Below are 17,352 nucleotides of genomic sequence, written 5' to 3'. Positions count from 1 at the left end.
CTCATTTGTACCTTGCTAAATGAGTTTACCAAGCTTAGATGAGAGCTTAAATATCTACACTGAAAACAAAGAATTGCGGACCAAAGTACCAAACTGAGTCTTAGGTATTTAATTCTAGTTATATGTAATATCATACATTTTAATATATGTCTACAAGTTACACGGTTTGGAACCTCTTATTAAGGTCCTTTATATTTTAGAACTAAAGTCAACCATGTTGGCTATGTACGGATGGCCCACCTTTAAGGCCTTTGTTTAGAAAACTTATTCTTGTAAATTTTACCAATAATTTTACGTCACTGAAAAATCAAAATGTGCCGACAATTTGGACTCTGGACTCCTAAAATAAAAAAGCGAAATTCATAGCATAACATTGCTGCATTAGATATACTTTTTCTAAAAACCTAGGTATATCCGGTTTATATTGATTGCAATTTCTTGGACCGAGTCGTAAAGTAAGTATAAAAACTTAATTGAAGTGGCGCCGGCGCTTATTCGCTAACTTGTTTAATATCTATCTGACTTTTTAGTCAAATTTTTAGTGTTTAGTTTTCAGACAAGTTTCAGTAGTTCAGGTACGTATGATTGGGTCTTCTAAGTTACTTATGGAGTCAATGAAAAGTCGTTCATTTGAAGCTCTAAGTATAAAGTAGAAAGAAGAAGTATAAAGAAGTAAGTAATAGAGATACATATGCGATTGTTATAACCTATTTACAAGAATTAATTGTATAAACTTCTAACAATATGGTATTTCATTAGGTGGTAAAAAATATCAATAAAACATTATTAGGTAATTCGCGAAGAGTACCAAATCTAATCTATCATTTCGCAACTCCATATCTACCTACCTAAACAGTCCAAATGTTGCTTCAATGCAATATTCCTTAGGGCTGACTCATTGTTCTAAGACCTTATACACCTACACTGTTGCTACGCGGAAGAAATGTTAAATAAAGTAATTAAAAACATTGATTACAATCTCTTTAATCGAAGTTCATTAACTTCACTTACAAACCTGACGCAAAAAAAATCTTACGCTTTGCTCTACTTTATCAACCATTTAAAACTTGATCGAGTACCTGAGAAGATCAATTCTTTGGGTACAAAACTTATCAATTTGTAGGATTCCATACTATCAACATGTCGCACTGCCAGGCTTTCATGTGCCGACAATTATCCCGATCTGTCCGGGGAATAATTTATGCGTTGGCCCTCAGATGATGGTCGTAAGCCAGTTTTATCACTAATTACGAGTAGCGATAAGAGCGATGAAATGATAAGCGTAACCAAAACGATAAATTATGGGGTATGTAATTATATAGAGCGAATGATAGCGACTGGAGTCGACAAACTACAATTACCTGTTTCAAGTTTTGCCCGGTGTAACGTATCTTTAGTAATTAAATCAATGGGTATAAATAATATAAGTAGATATAAGGGTATAAGTAGATATAATTGCAATATTATATACCTATGTGCTTTATGTTAATATTTTTGAAGAGTTATCTTCTTATGTTTAATTAATTTTCAGTCTAAATATACATTACCGAATACTTTAGAGAGTTTAGCCTTCCTTATATACTATATATTGACAAACAACTCGATCTTCAAAAACTTTATTATCTACCCAATAGGTACTTTTGCATTTACTTGTACCCTCGTATAAGATTGTCTTATCTTTTGCTGGTAATGAGACAAGTCGTTTACATACGTGTTCTCAATAAATTGAGTCGTGTACCATACCTGTTACTTCTTTTTGTCATGTACGACACGATCAACATTTTTTTGTACGAGGTAGGTTTCAATAGGTTGTAATGACAATACCACAAACCTATATCTAAAACAAAACAAATACAGGTCTGTGGACAATAAATTACAATTCTACTTATGTAATTTGGTATCGGATTTCTAAAATAGTTATCTGTGGTCATAGATTAGTAAAGATCACTCGCTCCTAACAAGAAAAGCTAGCCTTTTGAGAATTGTCACTGTCAATTATTTTCGTGTTTCAAAAATATTAAAATAGTACATTACAATACGAGGACGAAAAATTTTTTTCTGACAAGTGTGAGTTTGCAGGCCGAGCCGCAGGCGAGGACTGCAATCACACGAGTCAGAAAAACATTTTTCGTCCGCGTGTTGTATAAAATTTTATATTACGGGGTCGGAAATGGGGGTTTTGCGCACGCGAAGCGTGCGTAAAACGTCAATTTACGCACGCCGTGATATAAAATATAGTTTTTAGATCTTTTACGAATGAAACGATATTTCTTCTCGTAATCGTTGTTCTGCGTAAATTACACCATGACAGCCATTAAACGGCTGACAGAATTACAGTCAGCTGTCATTTAATGGCTTCCTTCAATTACAAGGCGGTGAGATATCTATACTTATCTATGCCTGTGGTACGAAACAATTTTGTAAAAATAGTTTTGTTTTGTCTTTCATTACTCATACGTGTGTATATATTTTGATTTGTAGTGTTTCCTTTAATTTATTACTGGAAGTTACGCCTTTCTAATAAAAAAATCCGTGTGAATACCACAAAATTGAAATTTAAAATAACTAACAAAGTAAATATTCAAATGAAGTATATTTGGTAGTAGTTTTAACTCTCGAAATTATTTTCAAAGTAATACTCTCTTGTTGAATCATTACTAGTTGGTTTTAAATAGTACATTACAATACGAGGACGAAAAATTTTTTTCTGACAAGTGTGAGTTTGCAGGCCGAGCCGCAGGCGAGGACTGCAATCACACGAGTCAGAAAAACATTTTTCGTCCGCGTGTTGTATAAAATTTTATATTACGGGGTCGGAAATGGGGGTTTTGCGCACGCGAAGCGTGCGTAAAACGTCAATTTACGCACGCCGTGATATAAAAATACTTAAATAAAATTGACCAAGTGCTAGGCGAACTTGCACATGGCCGGTAACTACCACTACTAAAGTCTCTACCTAGTGATATGGCAGTGATAGCCTAGCCGGGACTTCTAGTGTTAAGTAACTCTGCCGGTGATGATGATGACGATGATGATGATGGTGATGAGAGCCGTGACAGGCAAAAGGACGGTAGAGACTTAGTAATATCTGAAAAATCTAACATCCCTTCGAAAAAAATATACGACAACCACCAACCGTTTAGGCTTTTCTTAATTTCCTCCCGTTAAAGCGAGTATTAATTGTTTTCTATACAGCGACTGCAGTAGGAATTGTGCAAGCAATAACGGAGCAGCTGTGACAATGCCAACTGTCCTGGCTGTTTTGCGAGTGTCCTGCGATATCCAGACTATTTTAATATGCGTCGGGATTGGAAAACATGGAAATTGTGCAACTGCTCTATTGTCCCGCAGTTGGCTGTCTCGGAACGCATTTTAATCTGAGTAAAATCGGATTGGGATATAAATAAATGTATATGCAGCATCTGCTTTGAGATATTCCCATTTATGAAGTTGTTAGAGATATTGAGATATCTTTACTAAATATTTCATGTCTTTGCTAGTAATAGATATAAAAAAATCTTTAAGGAATAGCTGGTTAAGTGGAAAATGCCGATAACTTCATTATTAAGGAGATACAATTTAATAAAAATAATATATATTATTTGAGAGAGTCGTAATAAAAAAATACGTCGCGTAAGTCATAGTGCATTTTTGATTTTCTTAAATTTTAATCTGCAAAAACATATTTTGTATAATGTACATATTTTTTGTACTAATTGCCATTTCGGCTAACTAATTTACCTACTTTCCAAGAATGATAAATCACAACTAATTAAAATCCAAGGAGTAACGGGAATCACTCCGCAAGTGCGCGAATGAGTTTCAAAGTGCATTATCCCCGAGAAACTCCCGGTTTGCACTAAGTCATGTTTTTATTTAATAAACAAAATTGACATGTCTGTCTGTGATTTTAAAATAACTGTTACGTATTTTTTCTATACTGAAACTCGAAAACAAGTTTGTAAATTTTCTGCCTGTCTGCCTTGGGTAATTTGATGATTCGCGTGCCTGAGCGGTCATCATACCGGTCTGACATGCTGAGGGTTCCGAGTTTCTTCCCTGTTCGGGCAGATATATATTGAATGTCTGGTCTGTGTGTTTGTGCACCTATATTTGTGTGTCCATTCCATGAAACTGGGAATTTTAACTTGGATTTTGTGTTAAAACAACAACATTCTGAACCCTTAGTAACAACTGAATTCATTATGATTGGGCTTTCACGTAAATATTTAAATGAAGCCCTTAAAATTAAATGAATTAGTCTAAACTTTTAAGGTCTAAAATAGTCAAGTTTTCTGCTCAAAGAATCGAAAGCCCATAAGGGATAAGCAGGCAGAACCGCGGGCAGACTAGCAAGGAATAAATTGACATTAACCAGGAATACTGGGAAGCAATCAATCAGCGGTCACGGTGCTCGTGCGCTTGGCACTGATCCATGGTCTGGGGATTTGCTCCATGGATGAGGTTCTTGCGGTGGATACTTCGATACCTAGCCGTTTCAGACTATATTTGACTGACTGCGGAAGGTAATGTTTTTCGACCGTATGTATGTATGTCTTGATCTTTGGTGTGCCCACCAGGTATATGAGGTATGCAACTAAATTGTGGCAGTTATATGGGCTATAAATTATTCACTTTGGAAAGTGTTACATAATAGACATTTCAGGCCTCCCTCAGTTATGAGGAGAGATCCTCGTCCAGCAGTTTTTTTTTTTTTTTTTTTTATAATATGAGAGTAGCAGACGAGCATGCAGTCCACCTGATGGTAAGTGGCTACTGCCGCCCATGGTCATCTGTAATCAACCCCAGATAGGATTAGATATTCCTACCTGAGGTCGGCCACAGATGCGCCGCTACCCCTGAGGACTAAGCTGGAACGCCTCGGAAAAGTCTATCTCCCTTACCACACCCTTCAAACCAGAACACAGCAGCGCCTAACACTGCTGTTATTAGGTAGAAATAGGTATGGCGGTGGTGCCGCCGGAGTCGAACCACAAAGGGTTCTACCACCTTCAAAGCAGTTATACATAAATAAAAAAATCAGTGTCATTATTTTACCCTACATACCAACTAACGAGGCAACTTAAAAGTTCAATAAACGGTTATAAAAGGAGGCTTAACGATCGATACATATATAACAATGTAGGAAAATTAGAAACAACTTTCGTATAAAACAAAATTTGCCATTTACATGCAAATATACCCGAGTAATGGAGACAGTTTCTTAGTTAAACGCAAGCGCGGATACATTTATTACAAAAGAGAATTAGAAAAAGATTTTATTTTAAAAAAAATGTTTCCACAGTAAATATTTACATGCAAATATACCCGAGCAATGGAGACAGTTCCTTAGTTAAACGCAAGCGCGGATACATATATAACAAAAGAGAATTAGAAAAAGATTTTATATAAAACAATTTTTTTCCACAGTGAATATTTAAATGCAAATATACCCGAGCAATGGAGACAGTTCCTTAGTTAAACGCAAGCGCGGATACATATATAACAAAAGAGAATTAGAAAAAGATTTTATATAAAACAATTTTTTTCCACAGTGAATATTTAAATGCAAATATACCCGAGCAATGGAGACAGTTCCTTAGTTAAACGCAAGCGCGATTATTGCAGGATACGTAAACACCAAACATCGCGCAGATGGTGTTCGCTTCTGAATCACTTTCAGTGCAAATAGTTTAGCAACGATGATGGATAGACTGTACGCAAACGCTTTGATTTGCCGTATGTATGCCAAACTGTTTTAGGAAACTGTAGATTAAAGGTTTATGTCTAAACATCGTAACTGGAAAATGCTTAGTAAGAAAGTGAAATAGAGTACAGGGTTTACAGAGAGTCAGAGTACTTCTTTCTGTACTCACTTTGTACACTCTATACTCTGATTTACTTATTACTTACTTCTGAAAAAAATCAGTGATTTCTTTATTTATCTTCTAATACTGGCTTCTCATGGCGCGTGATAATATATGGTGCCGCCATAAGCTATCGTGCCGATACTTGTTTGTTCTGCCATTCGTTTGCATATTCCTGGTATTTTCCAAAAAAACTGTAGTATCAGATCTGGCGTTTTTGTGGAGTTTTAAGTTATTAAAAAAACATTTTTATACGCAAAATAACAAACAATATTCTGCTCGACAGATAATTGTAACCGTAGAACCAATTTCAAAGGATCTAAAACATCTCCTTATTTTCTATTTTATGTAGAGACCCACTTTTGTCATGCGGCTATATTCAGCAGATAGCTGACATACCATACAATTTCTATACACAGTTGCAGCTATTTAACGCATTTGTCAACATTCGTACACAAAGTCCTGGCATCATTCGTCGTTGAAAAGATAGACTGCAGCCGCTGTTGAGCTAAACATTCTTATGAAACATAAATAAGCCACGAGTGGGGCTGAGTGGAGGGAAAATTATTCAGAGTACTACATTTACTGTAGGGATGACATGCTCGGTTCCAAGAATCGATGTTTTGGGCGAAAAAACGATTTTAACCGCTACTTAGAAACGAGTCAATCTCGCGAGATCGAGTATTTAGGATATAAAATCGACATTTCATTATTTTCTGTTGTAATTAAATTAAAACCATTTTTTGTTCGGATCTTTTAGCTTCTATCGTCGACATTTCTGGGAACGGAATAAAGGTGTCTCTCTTTATTAGCATTGTGTTTTGAGGGGCAATTAAAATAAATCGAAGAGCCTTTTATTACATATAGATCTTTTTCGATATTCTAGTAGACCGATTCTTCAGACTTTTATGACTCGATTAAAAAATCGATATTTGTCGGGAAATCTTGCCATCCCTAATCCGCCATGAGAACCAGAGGCACGTGAAAATTCAGAGTTGCGAAAAAAACAAGGTCATTCAGGGATTGGTGCGTGGTTCCGCTGAATATGCTTGCGTGCAGCCTAAGCCGATATTCAATTACGATCAGGCTGAAGATAAGATGGTATTGATTATACGGACGTTAGAACGCTTATTCATACAAAACTACAGAATCATTTAAGGGCTTTTGAAGTTGTTTATGAATAATCACGGGTTCCATTCTCAAGTGATTGGTGTGTAAATTCCTTTATTATACTATCAGATTGTCATTGGTAGTACAAAACTACTGACTTATATAGGATTACCAATTACATGATTTCAAGATTTTTCGAAAATAACCCTTACGTTAATTAAGGTTTCTACCGCTTTTCAAAGTAGTGCTATAGGATTATCTACGAAGAAGCAGCAGCGCTAGAAAATCTATAACATCTTTTTATGTCCCACAGCTGGGCACGAGTCCTCGTAGCTGGGAAGGTCTGAAGAAAGTCTTAGCTCGGTGTAATGTGGATTAGAGTATCATCGTTTGCGTCTAATAAAGATCTTTTATATCGTGTACGTATCGTGTCTTCTTGTCAGTTAATGTATGGCATTGTAGATATTTTTAAACGGTTTTTGTCGCTGTAACAGAATACCCTAAATCCCGGTCAGCTACCTACTCAAAAATTTAAAGAGGCAAGACGGTCGCTGCGCTCGCAAAAATACCGCAATTACAGTTTTTGTTGAAATATTTAGAGGGTGTGTGCTTAAATGTTGGAAGTTACTGAGCTTTTTGGGGATTAAACATAAAAAGAGCAATTTTATTAAGCTTAAAAGCAGAGATGTTCTCCCAGAATTTCGGAAGATGGGATAATTTGGCTTAATACTTTTAAAATTAGCTCATAATGTGTGGATAAAAACTGTTGAAGTTTTCCGATTCACACGCGAAAGAACCTAAGAAGAATGTAAAGTTGAATTATGCTTGGATGCAACGCGAAATATTTTTGTAAAGTCCTGTAAGAAAGTGGTAGAACTAAACTTAGATAGAAAGCAAACATAATTCAAAGAATGTTACGCTCCTCTTGAAATTGCGTTTTTGAGACGACACTCGAGGAAAATTGAGGCGCAAGACATTCCGAGCACCACGGCTTCAGACTTCAGGCATTTTGTATGAAATACCTCCACATAATACGAACACTCTTGAATGCAGTGGCGTATTATATGCGGACTAATCTACATTTAGTGTTAAACTCTGTTATTACATTGTCTATGTTGTTCCAGGCTAACATTATCACTTTAATTTTGATAAATAATTAATGGATTTTTCAGATGTATCAGTAAGTTACAAGTAGATGTGAAATTTAAGCTTATCCTACTGTCATGTTGCGATCGTTGTAATATATTAAGTAGCAGTTATTTTGTGAAATAACTACTATGACAACAATGTTTTCCACCTACAATTTAGGAACACAAAATGTTACATAACTACTGACAATATAAGTATTATCGTAAGAGTAAAGTGACGGTTTTAGGATTGGAATTACGACAATTTATGCTTAGATTTGTAATAATATCTAAGTTTATCTAGATAAGTGTTATAAACAATAAGTTAGTATGCGATAAATTATAATCATTTCAATTTTGAAACGCGATCTTAAATATACACATGTACGTACTATACATACTGGAAATAAAAATGTCTACTTACTGATGTGTTGTGACGTTGAAGAACAGATGAGAATATTGAGGCGCTGAGTCTTCTGGTCCATGTGGAGCTGGGAAGGACATCACCAAGAGGACTGGCTTCCGTGAAAACCGCCGTTTGGAGGCACGGAGAAAGGCGATCGAGTCATTAGCTATGAGATCTGGGTAATAGTCCTGCAAAGTAAATAAGTATAATATTAACCAGATGTTTTCCCTGAAGTATGTAAGAATATTCCCTGAAGTAAGTCTCATGAGAACGGTAAGCGTGAAGTCTCCTCTATAATGTTCTCGTAAGAGTTTAAAGTCTAAGTGACAGCTTGACTAAAATGCATCTCGCTGTAGCTAAATAATTCTCATTGTTAAACTTTTTTCATGTTAGAATTTTTTTTATTAGCGTTAAGAAGAATATAAAGTAGGAAAATAAGTGGTCCTTTGATACTCTTACGCCGTATCTCCGTATTTCTAATCAATATTTGATATATTCTGCATAAGTATCTACTAGAAGTTATCAAAATTTATTTCTCAGCTTTGTATAGTTCGAGTATTAAACGGGCTTCAATTAACCCTATGTTGCTGAACGTAGGCTTGATTATTTTAATAGTGTTATTTTTTTGTTACTTTAGCCCATAATCCATTTAAAATATAATACTATCCCGCAGTGGAATAAAAACAAATTATGAATAAAATATAATTACCGCCTATTGCATACTGTTTCACCTGTTATGTATATTGTGTATTGTAAAATTTCAACTGTAAGTGTGCAATAAAGAGTATTTTATCTTATCTTATCTTATCTTACCCTGTGATAATCATCGCCGTGCTTGATCCTCTTGCCGTTCATGTTGACGCTGTAGTTGTAGTACTTGGAGTTCATGATCAGGCCGCCCCACTCGCGCCAGCCCGGCGGGATGTACGAGCCGTTGTATTTGTTCAGGTACTTGCCGAAGTAACCTGTGTACAAGTGTGTGGTTAACCATAATATTTTTGTAATATATTTCTTTATTATATAGGAGTAGCAGACGCCTGATGGTAAGTGGCTACTGTTGCCCATGGAAATCTGTAATCAACCTCAGATAGGATTAAATATTCCTACCTGATGTCGACCACAGATGCATCGCTACCCCTGAGGACTAAGCTGGAACGCCTCGGAAAAGTATCTCTCCCTTACCACACCCTTCAAACCAAAACACAGCAGCGCTTAACACTGCTGTTATGAGGCAGAAATAGGTGTGGCGGTGGTGCCGGAGTCAAACCACAAAGGGTTCTACCACCTTCAAAATTGTTTGCTTAATCATATTTTTTTTACTATGGACTTCGGGAATGGGAGAGATTGTCCAAAATTGTTTGGACAGTCATGATACTTTTTATATTACATATTAGCCGGCGATCTGATTTTGGATAATATCATGCACCTATGTTGTGATTTTTTTGGGATTAAACATTCTATATCTCAACAACAAGACAACCTATCAGATCCAATAATAACTACTAGGTAATAATTAACGATTAATCCAGGTGACTTATGTGCGAAAAAAATTCCTCAAAATCGGTCAAGCCTTGTAGGAGAATGTAAGTTACGATAGATCGTATACGATACACAGGATCTTTTTATCAAGATCGAATTTATATTTTTTTTTTGCCAGAACGAACACCATGTACCTACACAATTTCTTTTGTTAATGTAAAAAATATATGGCAGGACAATATCTGCCCGTCCTATATATTACCTATAAAATAAGTATATGATATCACACAAGTATTTCTATGAGTACGATAGTCATATCTTCTGACCTTAGAAAAGATAGTTTTCAATAACAACCAAGCCTGTCGTTACCAAGTTGGAGAGACAGTTATTTACTTTGAAAACAATATACGCTCGTGACAGGAAATACGATGATAACTTCGATATTACTTGAGATGAGATATAAGAAATACATGAGATGAATACTACAGGACTTAGGTATAATAAAAATATTTATATCTACACGCATATGGATAATGAACTTAGTTATTTAATGTTCTGACTAATCAAAGTAGTCCGTTCATATTTAATTAAGAAACACAGTTCTTGATGAATTATTTCATAATAGGACATTTGTAATGAAAATATTGTGACATTATTTGATTTTTTTATATTGATATGATTTGATTCTGCCACTGCTGGGCACGGGTCTCCTTCGGCAAGTGCGACATGGTAGACTACACATCATTAAGATCATTTTTGATGGACTCTAAAATATGTAGGTTTTCTCACGATTTTAAAAAGTGATAACTATTTTTTAACCAACTTCAAAAAAGGAGGAGGTTTCTCAATTCGACCGTATATATGTTTCGTTTTTTATGTTTATTCAATCAATCAATCAATATATTTCGTTTGATAACGGCGTAAACAGCATGCTCAATATAAGCGCCGACTTCAGAACTATACTAAACCAACATTTATTTCAATTATTTTTAACTTTATAGTGACATAGAAGTCGGTTTTATTATTTTGTTAATTTTTATTTCTATAACATAAACATCAAAATGCATGTCTGTCGAAACTCTTACCTCGCAATAAAAACTGAGCCTGCCCTAGTAGACAGGTTTCAAAAACGAAAACAAAACAATAAGCGAAAATACGAAGAGAATCGTCTGTGCGAACGTAAAACGCAGTAATCGCACCATTGAAAGTCGAATCTTTTTTATTATTTCTTTCTTCCAGGAATTGTACAAGAGACAATAGTTCAGAAATTTTAATTTCGGCACTAGTAATGGGGATGCAGGGTGGTTTTTAATTTCGCGAGGGGTGTCTGCGGCGTCGATGAGCTGTCGGTGATTACTCCTGAGAACAAATGTTACGGAATACTCTTGCCAACTGAAGCCTCATCGAAGTTCACGTGTTCGAAATTATGCATGAAAACACGGAAAATATAGACAGAAGAGAGAAGAGACATAGAGTAACTATTCTAAAATGGGTAACAAATATGAGGATTTTAGATTTTAGAAGAAAATTAAACACACAGGTATACACAATAAACGAATGGAAGAATGTAAGGCAAGTGCGTGTATTATTATTATGTCTATCAGTAAAAAAGGCGCGTGTTCACTTATTTTCGTACGAAAGAAGTTAAAATTTTTATGTGTTACATCGACGCGTAACTTCGTCCTACGTTAAAAATAAATTTGATCTTTTTTAAACTTTGATCTTTTCCTCCGAAAGAAGTATATCATCAAAAAATATTGTATTCTAATGTTATATATAAAATTCTCGTGTCACAATGTTAGTTACCGTAGATATTCCTCCGAAACGGCTTTACCGATTTTCACCAAATTTTATATGCATATTCAGTAGGTCTGAGAATCGGCTACTATCTATGGCAACACAACATTTGCCGAGTCAGCTAGATTGAAGTTAATAATAATTTATGATATACCATTACAACTAACACATTCAAATATACAGTAGCAATTTCAATGTATCTGATAAATCATAAATAATTCTAACCAGGTTTGATAAATTTATTGTCGCTTAAAATAATTTATTAAAGTTGAATTATTAGCAAGTTTAGATTTGCATAGTGAAAAACGCATTTAATTTACACCTCAACCCAATAATAGACCGTTAGGTACCAAAATCATTCGTTGATAAATTAAATGCAATAAATCGTGATTTGGGTGCAGTAACTCAGTCTACTGTCGAACGAGTATTACGCAGAAAATATTAATTAATACCGGCAGCTGTCAATTTCTCCTTAAAAGCATTATATTACTGCTTTATCTATCTTTATCAAATTTCGCGAAACGTTCGTAATGACGACTAATTCTAGCTAATTTGAGCGTTTATTTCTAGACCGTAATAGTGACAATTGGTCCACATTAAATGTAGGTTACTGATTATTATTGTATTTGGAATTCGTGAGACATAATAGATAACGAAGTCTCCTATCTGTCTGCGAATTCTACGGAGTGATTGCAATTCTACTAAACATTCTGAAACCAATTTGATATTTAGTTTCAACTTGATAAAATATTGCAATCCGATAAGCCCAAGAAGCTGAGGTCACGTTGGTATTCTGACCTCAACATTGTCCTCAGAAACCACAAATTTATCAGTCTCTTTATGGTTCGGTTGTGTCTTTTTAAATGCCATGTCCAGTTCTGTCGTATTAAAGTCACATAGCATTACTGTTTTTCTTTCAAGGGCCTGAGAACTTCTAAATCAGCTCTCTTACGTTTAATTAACTTTAGATAGAACTAGTTAATTTTGCTACCATGGGCTACATTGCTCACATAATATTAAAGCTACGTTGCAACTAAGTTTCACCTTAATAAGACGAATAACAATACGAAACACACATGTATTCATAATAACATCACGTACACATTCGGTTCCCGAAATACCTTTGAAATGCATCAATCCGAACCATTCCTACAACGAACCCGTGATCCCAAGTTATTCATAAGTAGACTCCTCGATCTATTATACAGTTTACATTCGACGCACGTATCTAATCTTTGACAGACAGACAGACAGCGCCGCGTTATCGAAATGCTGTCATGTTGGAAATAAAGCATGTCAGTCATGAAGTCATGGACTGTTTAACATATTTGAATGATTTAGAAGCCAGGTAAAAGTTGGTTAAAAATGTCGAAACGGGCATACGATCATCTTCGTTAACCCATTATTGTCTCACCGATGGGCTTGGGTTCTTGTCAGAAGGAGAAGGGCTTTGGTCGGAAGTTGACTCAATGCAACGAATGGAACTACTAAAGATGTATTATTAATCATTATGTTCTCAAAATTAACATTCATTTTATTTATTATCTACTTGTTAGGATATTCTATTTATTTTTCGTATGCTGAATACTTTTTGCACCCTTACGCCCATTATTAATTATCAATTTTTACTATATTTTGCCTAAGTTTTTTAAGAAACTGCGCCACCTTATGGTAATGAATGAGTGAGTGGAGATTTTACTTATAATCCTACTTAATTATTAAGCTTATAATACTAATGAAGTAAGCTCTAACGTTTTGTAGAAGCAAAATCACGGAAGAAATAGAGGCTTACAGCTAAGAAGTCCTTATTTCTTACCGCAGTAATATCTAACAAAGGTACTTGAAAGATAAACAAAAAGCTAACGTTTAATAGAAACAAATTCACGACAGAAATAAGAGCTTATAACTACAGTCCTTATTTCTTACCGCAGTAATATCTAGCAAGGTACAGATATCCAAATAGCTAAAGTAACAAAAAGAGATAGCAAACTACCGTTTTGTAGAAGCAAAGTCACGGCAGAAATAAAATCTTATAACTGCAGTCCTTATTTCTTACCGCAGTAATATCTAGCAAAGTACAGATATCCAAATAGCTAAAGTAACAAAAAGAGATAGCAAACTAGCGTTTTGTAGAAGCAAAGTCACGACAGAAATAAAAGCTTATAACTACAGTCCTTATTTCTTACCTCAGTAATATCTAGCAAAGTACAGATATACAAATAGCTAACGTAACAAAATGAGATAGTAAACCTAACGATTTGTACAAACAAAATACCGAAAGAAATAAACGCTTATAACTACAATCCTTATTTCTTACGACTGTAATATCTAACAAGGTACCACGGTACAAGGAATACAAATAGCTAACATAACGAAACGAAATAGCAAAACTAACGTTTTGTAGAAACAAAGTCACGACAGAAATAAAAACTTATAACTAAAGTCCTTATTTCTTACCGCAGTAATATCTAGCAAGGCACAGATATACAAATAGCCAACGTAACAAAAGGAGATAGCAAACTAACGTTTTGTAGAAACAAAGTCACGACAGAAATAAAAGCTTATAACTACAGTCCTTATTTCTTACCGCAGTAATATCTAGCAAAGTACAGATATACAAATAGCTAACGTAACAAAAAAACAGTAAAACCACGATGCAAAAGTAACTTTGGAAGTTGCGACTCCTCGCCGCATTTGTCTCTTTCGAATAATGGATTGCAGTTTCTGTAGCGCTTCTAGAGTCTCTAATTTTCTTTTTTGGTTTTATTTTTGACTAGCATTGCGCTCACGGTTGAACTCAGACGTACTTTTTTATAAGTAGCAACTAGTTTGTAGGTTTTGAGTTTTTATTATTTGTAATAGATACATTATTTTTTAAGTAGACAATTAACACCCAGTATCTGTAAATTATCACATAACCAATGTTTTGCCGATTAAAGTACGAAATATGACAATTTCCGCTTTATAGATTTTTCTTTGCTAAGCAGTGATAGCCTAGTGGTTAAGAAACGCGGCATCTCGATCCGAATCTCGAGGGTCCGAGGTTCAAATCCCAGATTTCAACCTCTGATTTTCAAAGGCCAATGTCCATGAAAGTATGGACCGCCGTCCAGAGTTGCATCAAATTAAAACTTGTTGTGGACGATGTATAATTTACCAATTACTACCACCAATAATTATTTTTAGATCAGCACCCGGGTTCTGAAGTTATTTACCGAAATGTTACATAACCTCAAAATCGAAAATGTAGTTCGATTAACATATTCCATTTACTTTTAAAGGTAGTACGTAAAAAAACCTAAAATAATCCTAAAAACCTAAAATAATGAATTCCGAGTATAAAATACCGCCATTTTACTTTTTAAGAACAACAATCAACATTTCGTCTTATTTTATCTTAAATGGAATCCCCTTTTCAAAGAAACTATTCGGATCGACAAATTATGTAAAAAAATCAAAAAATAATTTTAATATTACTTTCATTTTGACGCATGAGAAAAATCAGTACCAAGAATGGGCATTCTCCTTTATGTGCGTATTAGAAATTAATTATCACTTGCTTAAACGGTGAAGGAAAGCATCGTGTGGAAACCTGCATACCTAAGAGAGTTATAAAAAAAAACTCTTAAAAAAGGTATGTGAAGTCTACCAATATGCACTTGGCCAGCGCGGTGGACTATGGCCTAATCCTTCTCATTCTGAGAGGAGGCCCGTGCCCAGCAGTGGAACAGTAATGGGTTGATGATAATGATGATGAAGAAGCAAAATTTTGTACTTAGTAATCTAATTAATAAAACTAACATAAAAGTACAGCTTTGTGCACAAAATAATACAGGTTCCTCTTCCTACTTAATAAAGAAATAACAGAACATAGCTACAAAAAATAATCGGCTTTCCTAACTTTCTAAGTTTTTAAGCAATAAGTGTACAATTATCCATGCATATATTTTATTTTCTACATGCATAATATATTTAATTGCTGCTTAAATATGTATTTTTTTTTAATTAGTTTAACCCTTACACATAAATATTATTTATACTTAAGAATCATATTTCACAATGACATATACATACCGGAATGTGAGCATGTGAAAGGTTAAAGGTGATAAAGCATACATGGACAATATTTATCGAGTTTGGGGGTTGACGGGTAGCGACCCCGGTCCTATTTCACGTCAACAGAGGTCGCTTTAGTCGGAATTTCATTTAGCTAGTGGTCGGGACTCGGGACCGCGGAAAAGCAACCTTGGTAGGGATGGGACGATATATCGGAATTTCGATAAAATAGATATTTATATCGATATTGCTGATACGATACTCATATACGATTATCATAATGATAAACATTGATATATCGATATTTGACAACCTTCAATATTTTTTGAGTTGGCGATAAAAAAGGTCGACAATAATAATAATTATAATCTCTGAACTTGGTCAACGAAGAATTTAAATACTTTAATATTTTACAAATTTTCGATAATATAACATGAAGTTATGTATATTATCGCCCATCGATATTTTCGATACTTCGAAATATATAAATGTCGATATTTTTGAAAGTTGGCATCTTTATCTTTGTGAAACACCGTACCGTAAGTAGATTAATATTCGCTCGTGAATAATTGTCAGCTCGTCGTTTAGGTAATGCAGGACGTGACCGCATTCCGATCGTTCTAAATCAGTGTATTCAGAGTTACATTTAAGAGAATAAGATTATAACGGTAAGTTAAATCTAACTCTTTTTTATGATATTAGATCAACAAACGAACATCAGTAGGCTAAAAAACTAACATTACAGGTAACCCCAATTCGTTAGTGCACCTAATTTTACACTTAATAATTAAAAATACGAGCATGTAATGTCAATTAATTAAATTAGCAACCCGATAATCATTTCTAGATTTTGATTTGATTTGATTTATTAATTTACTTTAAATATCATCAACAAACGGCAGTACAGCAACAATAATAATAAATGTTACTTAGACGATCGCCTCTTCTAAGTTTACTTCGCATGCTGGAAATAGTTATTTTCATGCTGTTTTGTAAATAGGATTCATAAGTTTATATTTTATACGACGTGTGCTTTAGATTAAATAATAATAAAATTCCGTACAATTCTTATTTGATTTAATTAATGTATTAATTCTTTAAAACCATTTTAGCAAACTTTATTACGTTTTTATTTCGTGGAGGTATTATGGTGTAAAATTTGAAAATGGCCTTTATTTAGAAATTACTCTAAATTTAATTAGTTACCTTTTGAATAAAAGATGAATTCCAGAAAGCAGCTCATACTTCATTACAACCAAAATGCGGTTTAAAAACTAGAACCTCGTTCTTCACACTCCTAACTCAATTTCATTGTAGTCTGTTAAAATTTAAAACAAAGCAATCGTGAGTACCGTCATCACGCGAAAGTGCTAAGAGATGAGTAGCAACATTCAATTTCCTGATGAAAATTTATGTAAGCCCGAGATGCTTAACCTACATCGTGGTTGAAAAACCTCAAATTTGAGCGCGGTAAGGCGGCTAACACACGAACCGAAAGATAAATCGCGAT

General features: G+C 34.5%; 1 protein-coding gene across 2 annotated transcripts in view; it reads right to left on the bottom strand.

Annotated features, from left to right (window-relative positions):
* The window catches only part of Sulf1 (Extracellular sulfatase Sulf1), a 129,163-nt gene that overhangs the window by 10,155 nt on the left and 101,656 nt on the right, over positions 1-17,352 (bottom strand). For both annotated transcript variants that reach the window (XM_073079717.1, XM_073079718.1), the window contains exons 4-5: positions 9,324-9,475; positions 8,529-8,698 (exon numbers count right to left, since the gene is read on the bottom strand). In XM_073079717.1, coding sequence (XP_072935818.1) covers positions 8,529-8,698; positions 9,324-9,475 — 322 coding nt within the window. The remainder of the gene's footprint in view (positions 1-8,528; positions 8,699-9,323; positions 9,476-17,352) is intronic.

Source organism: Epargyreus clarus, unplaced genomic scaffold (assembly GCF_041222505.1).
Source record: "Epargyreus clarus isolate Ecla_fem2 unplaced genomic scaffold, WU_Ecla_fem_2.2 ptg000014l, whole genome shotgun sequence".
Taxonomy (NCBI): domain Eukaryota; kingdom Metazoa; phylum Arthropoda; class Insecta; order Lepidoptera; family Hesperiidae; genus Epargyreus; species Epargyreus clarus.
Note: the sequence above shows the minus strand (reverse complement) of the source record. Positions and strands in the feature narration are given on the sequence as shown.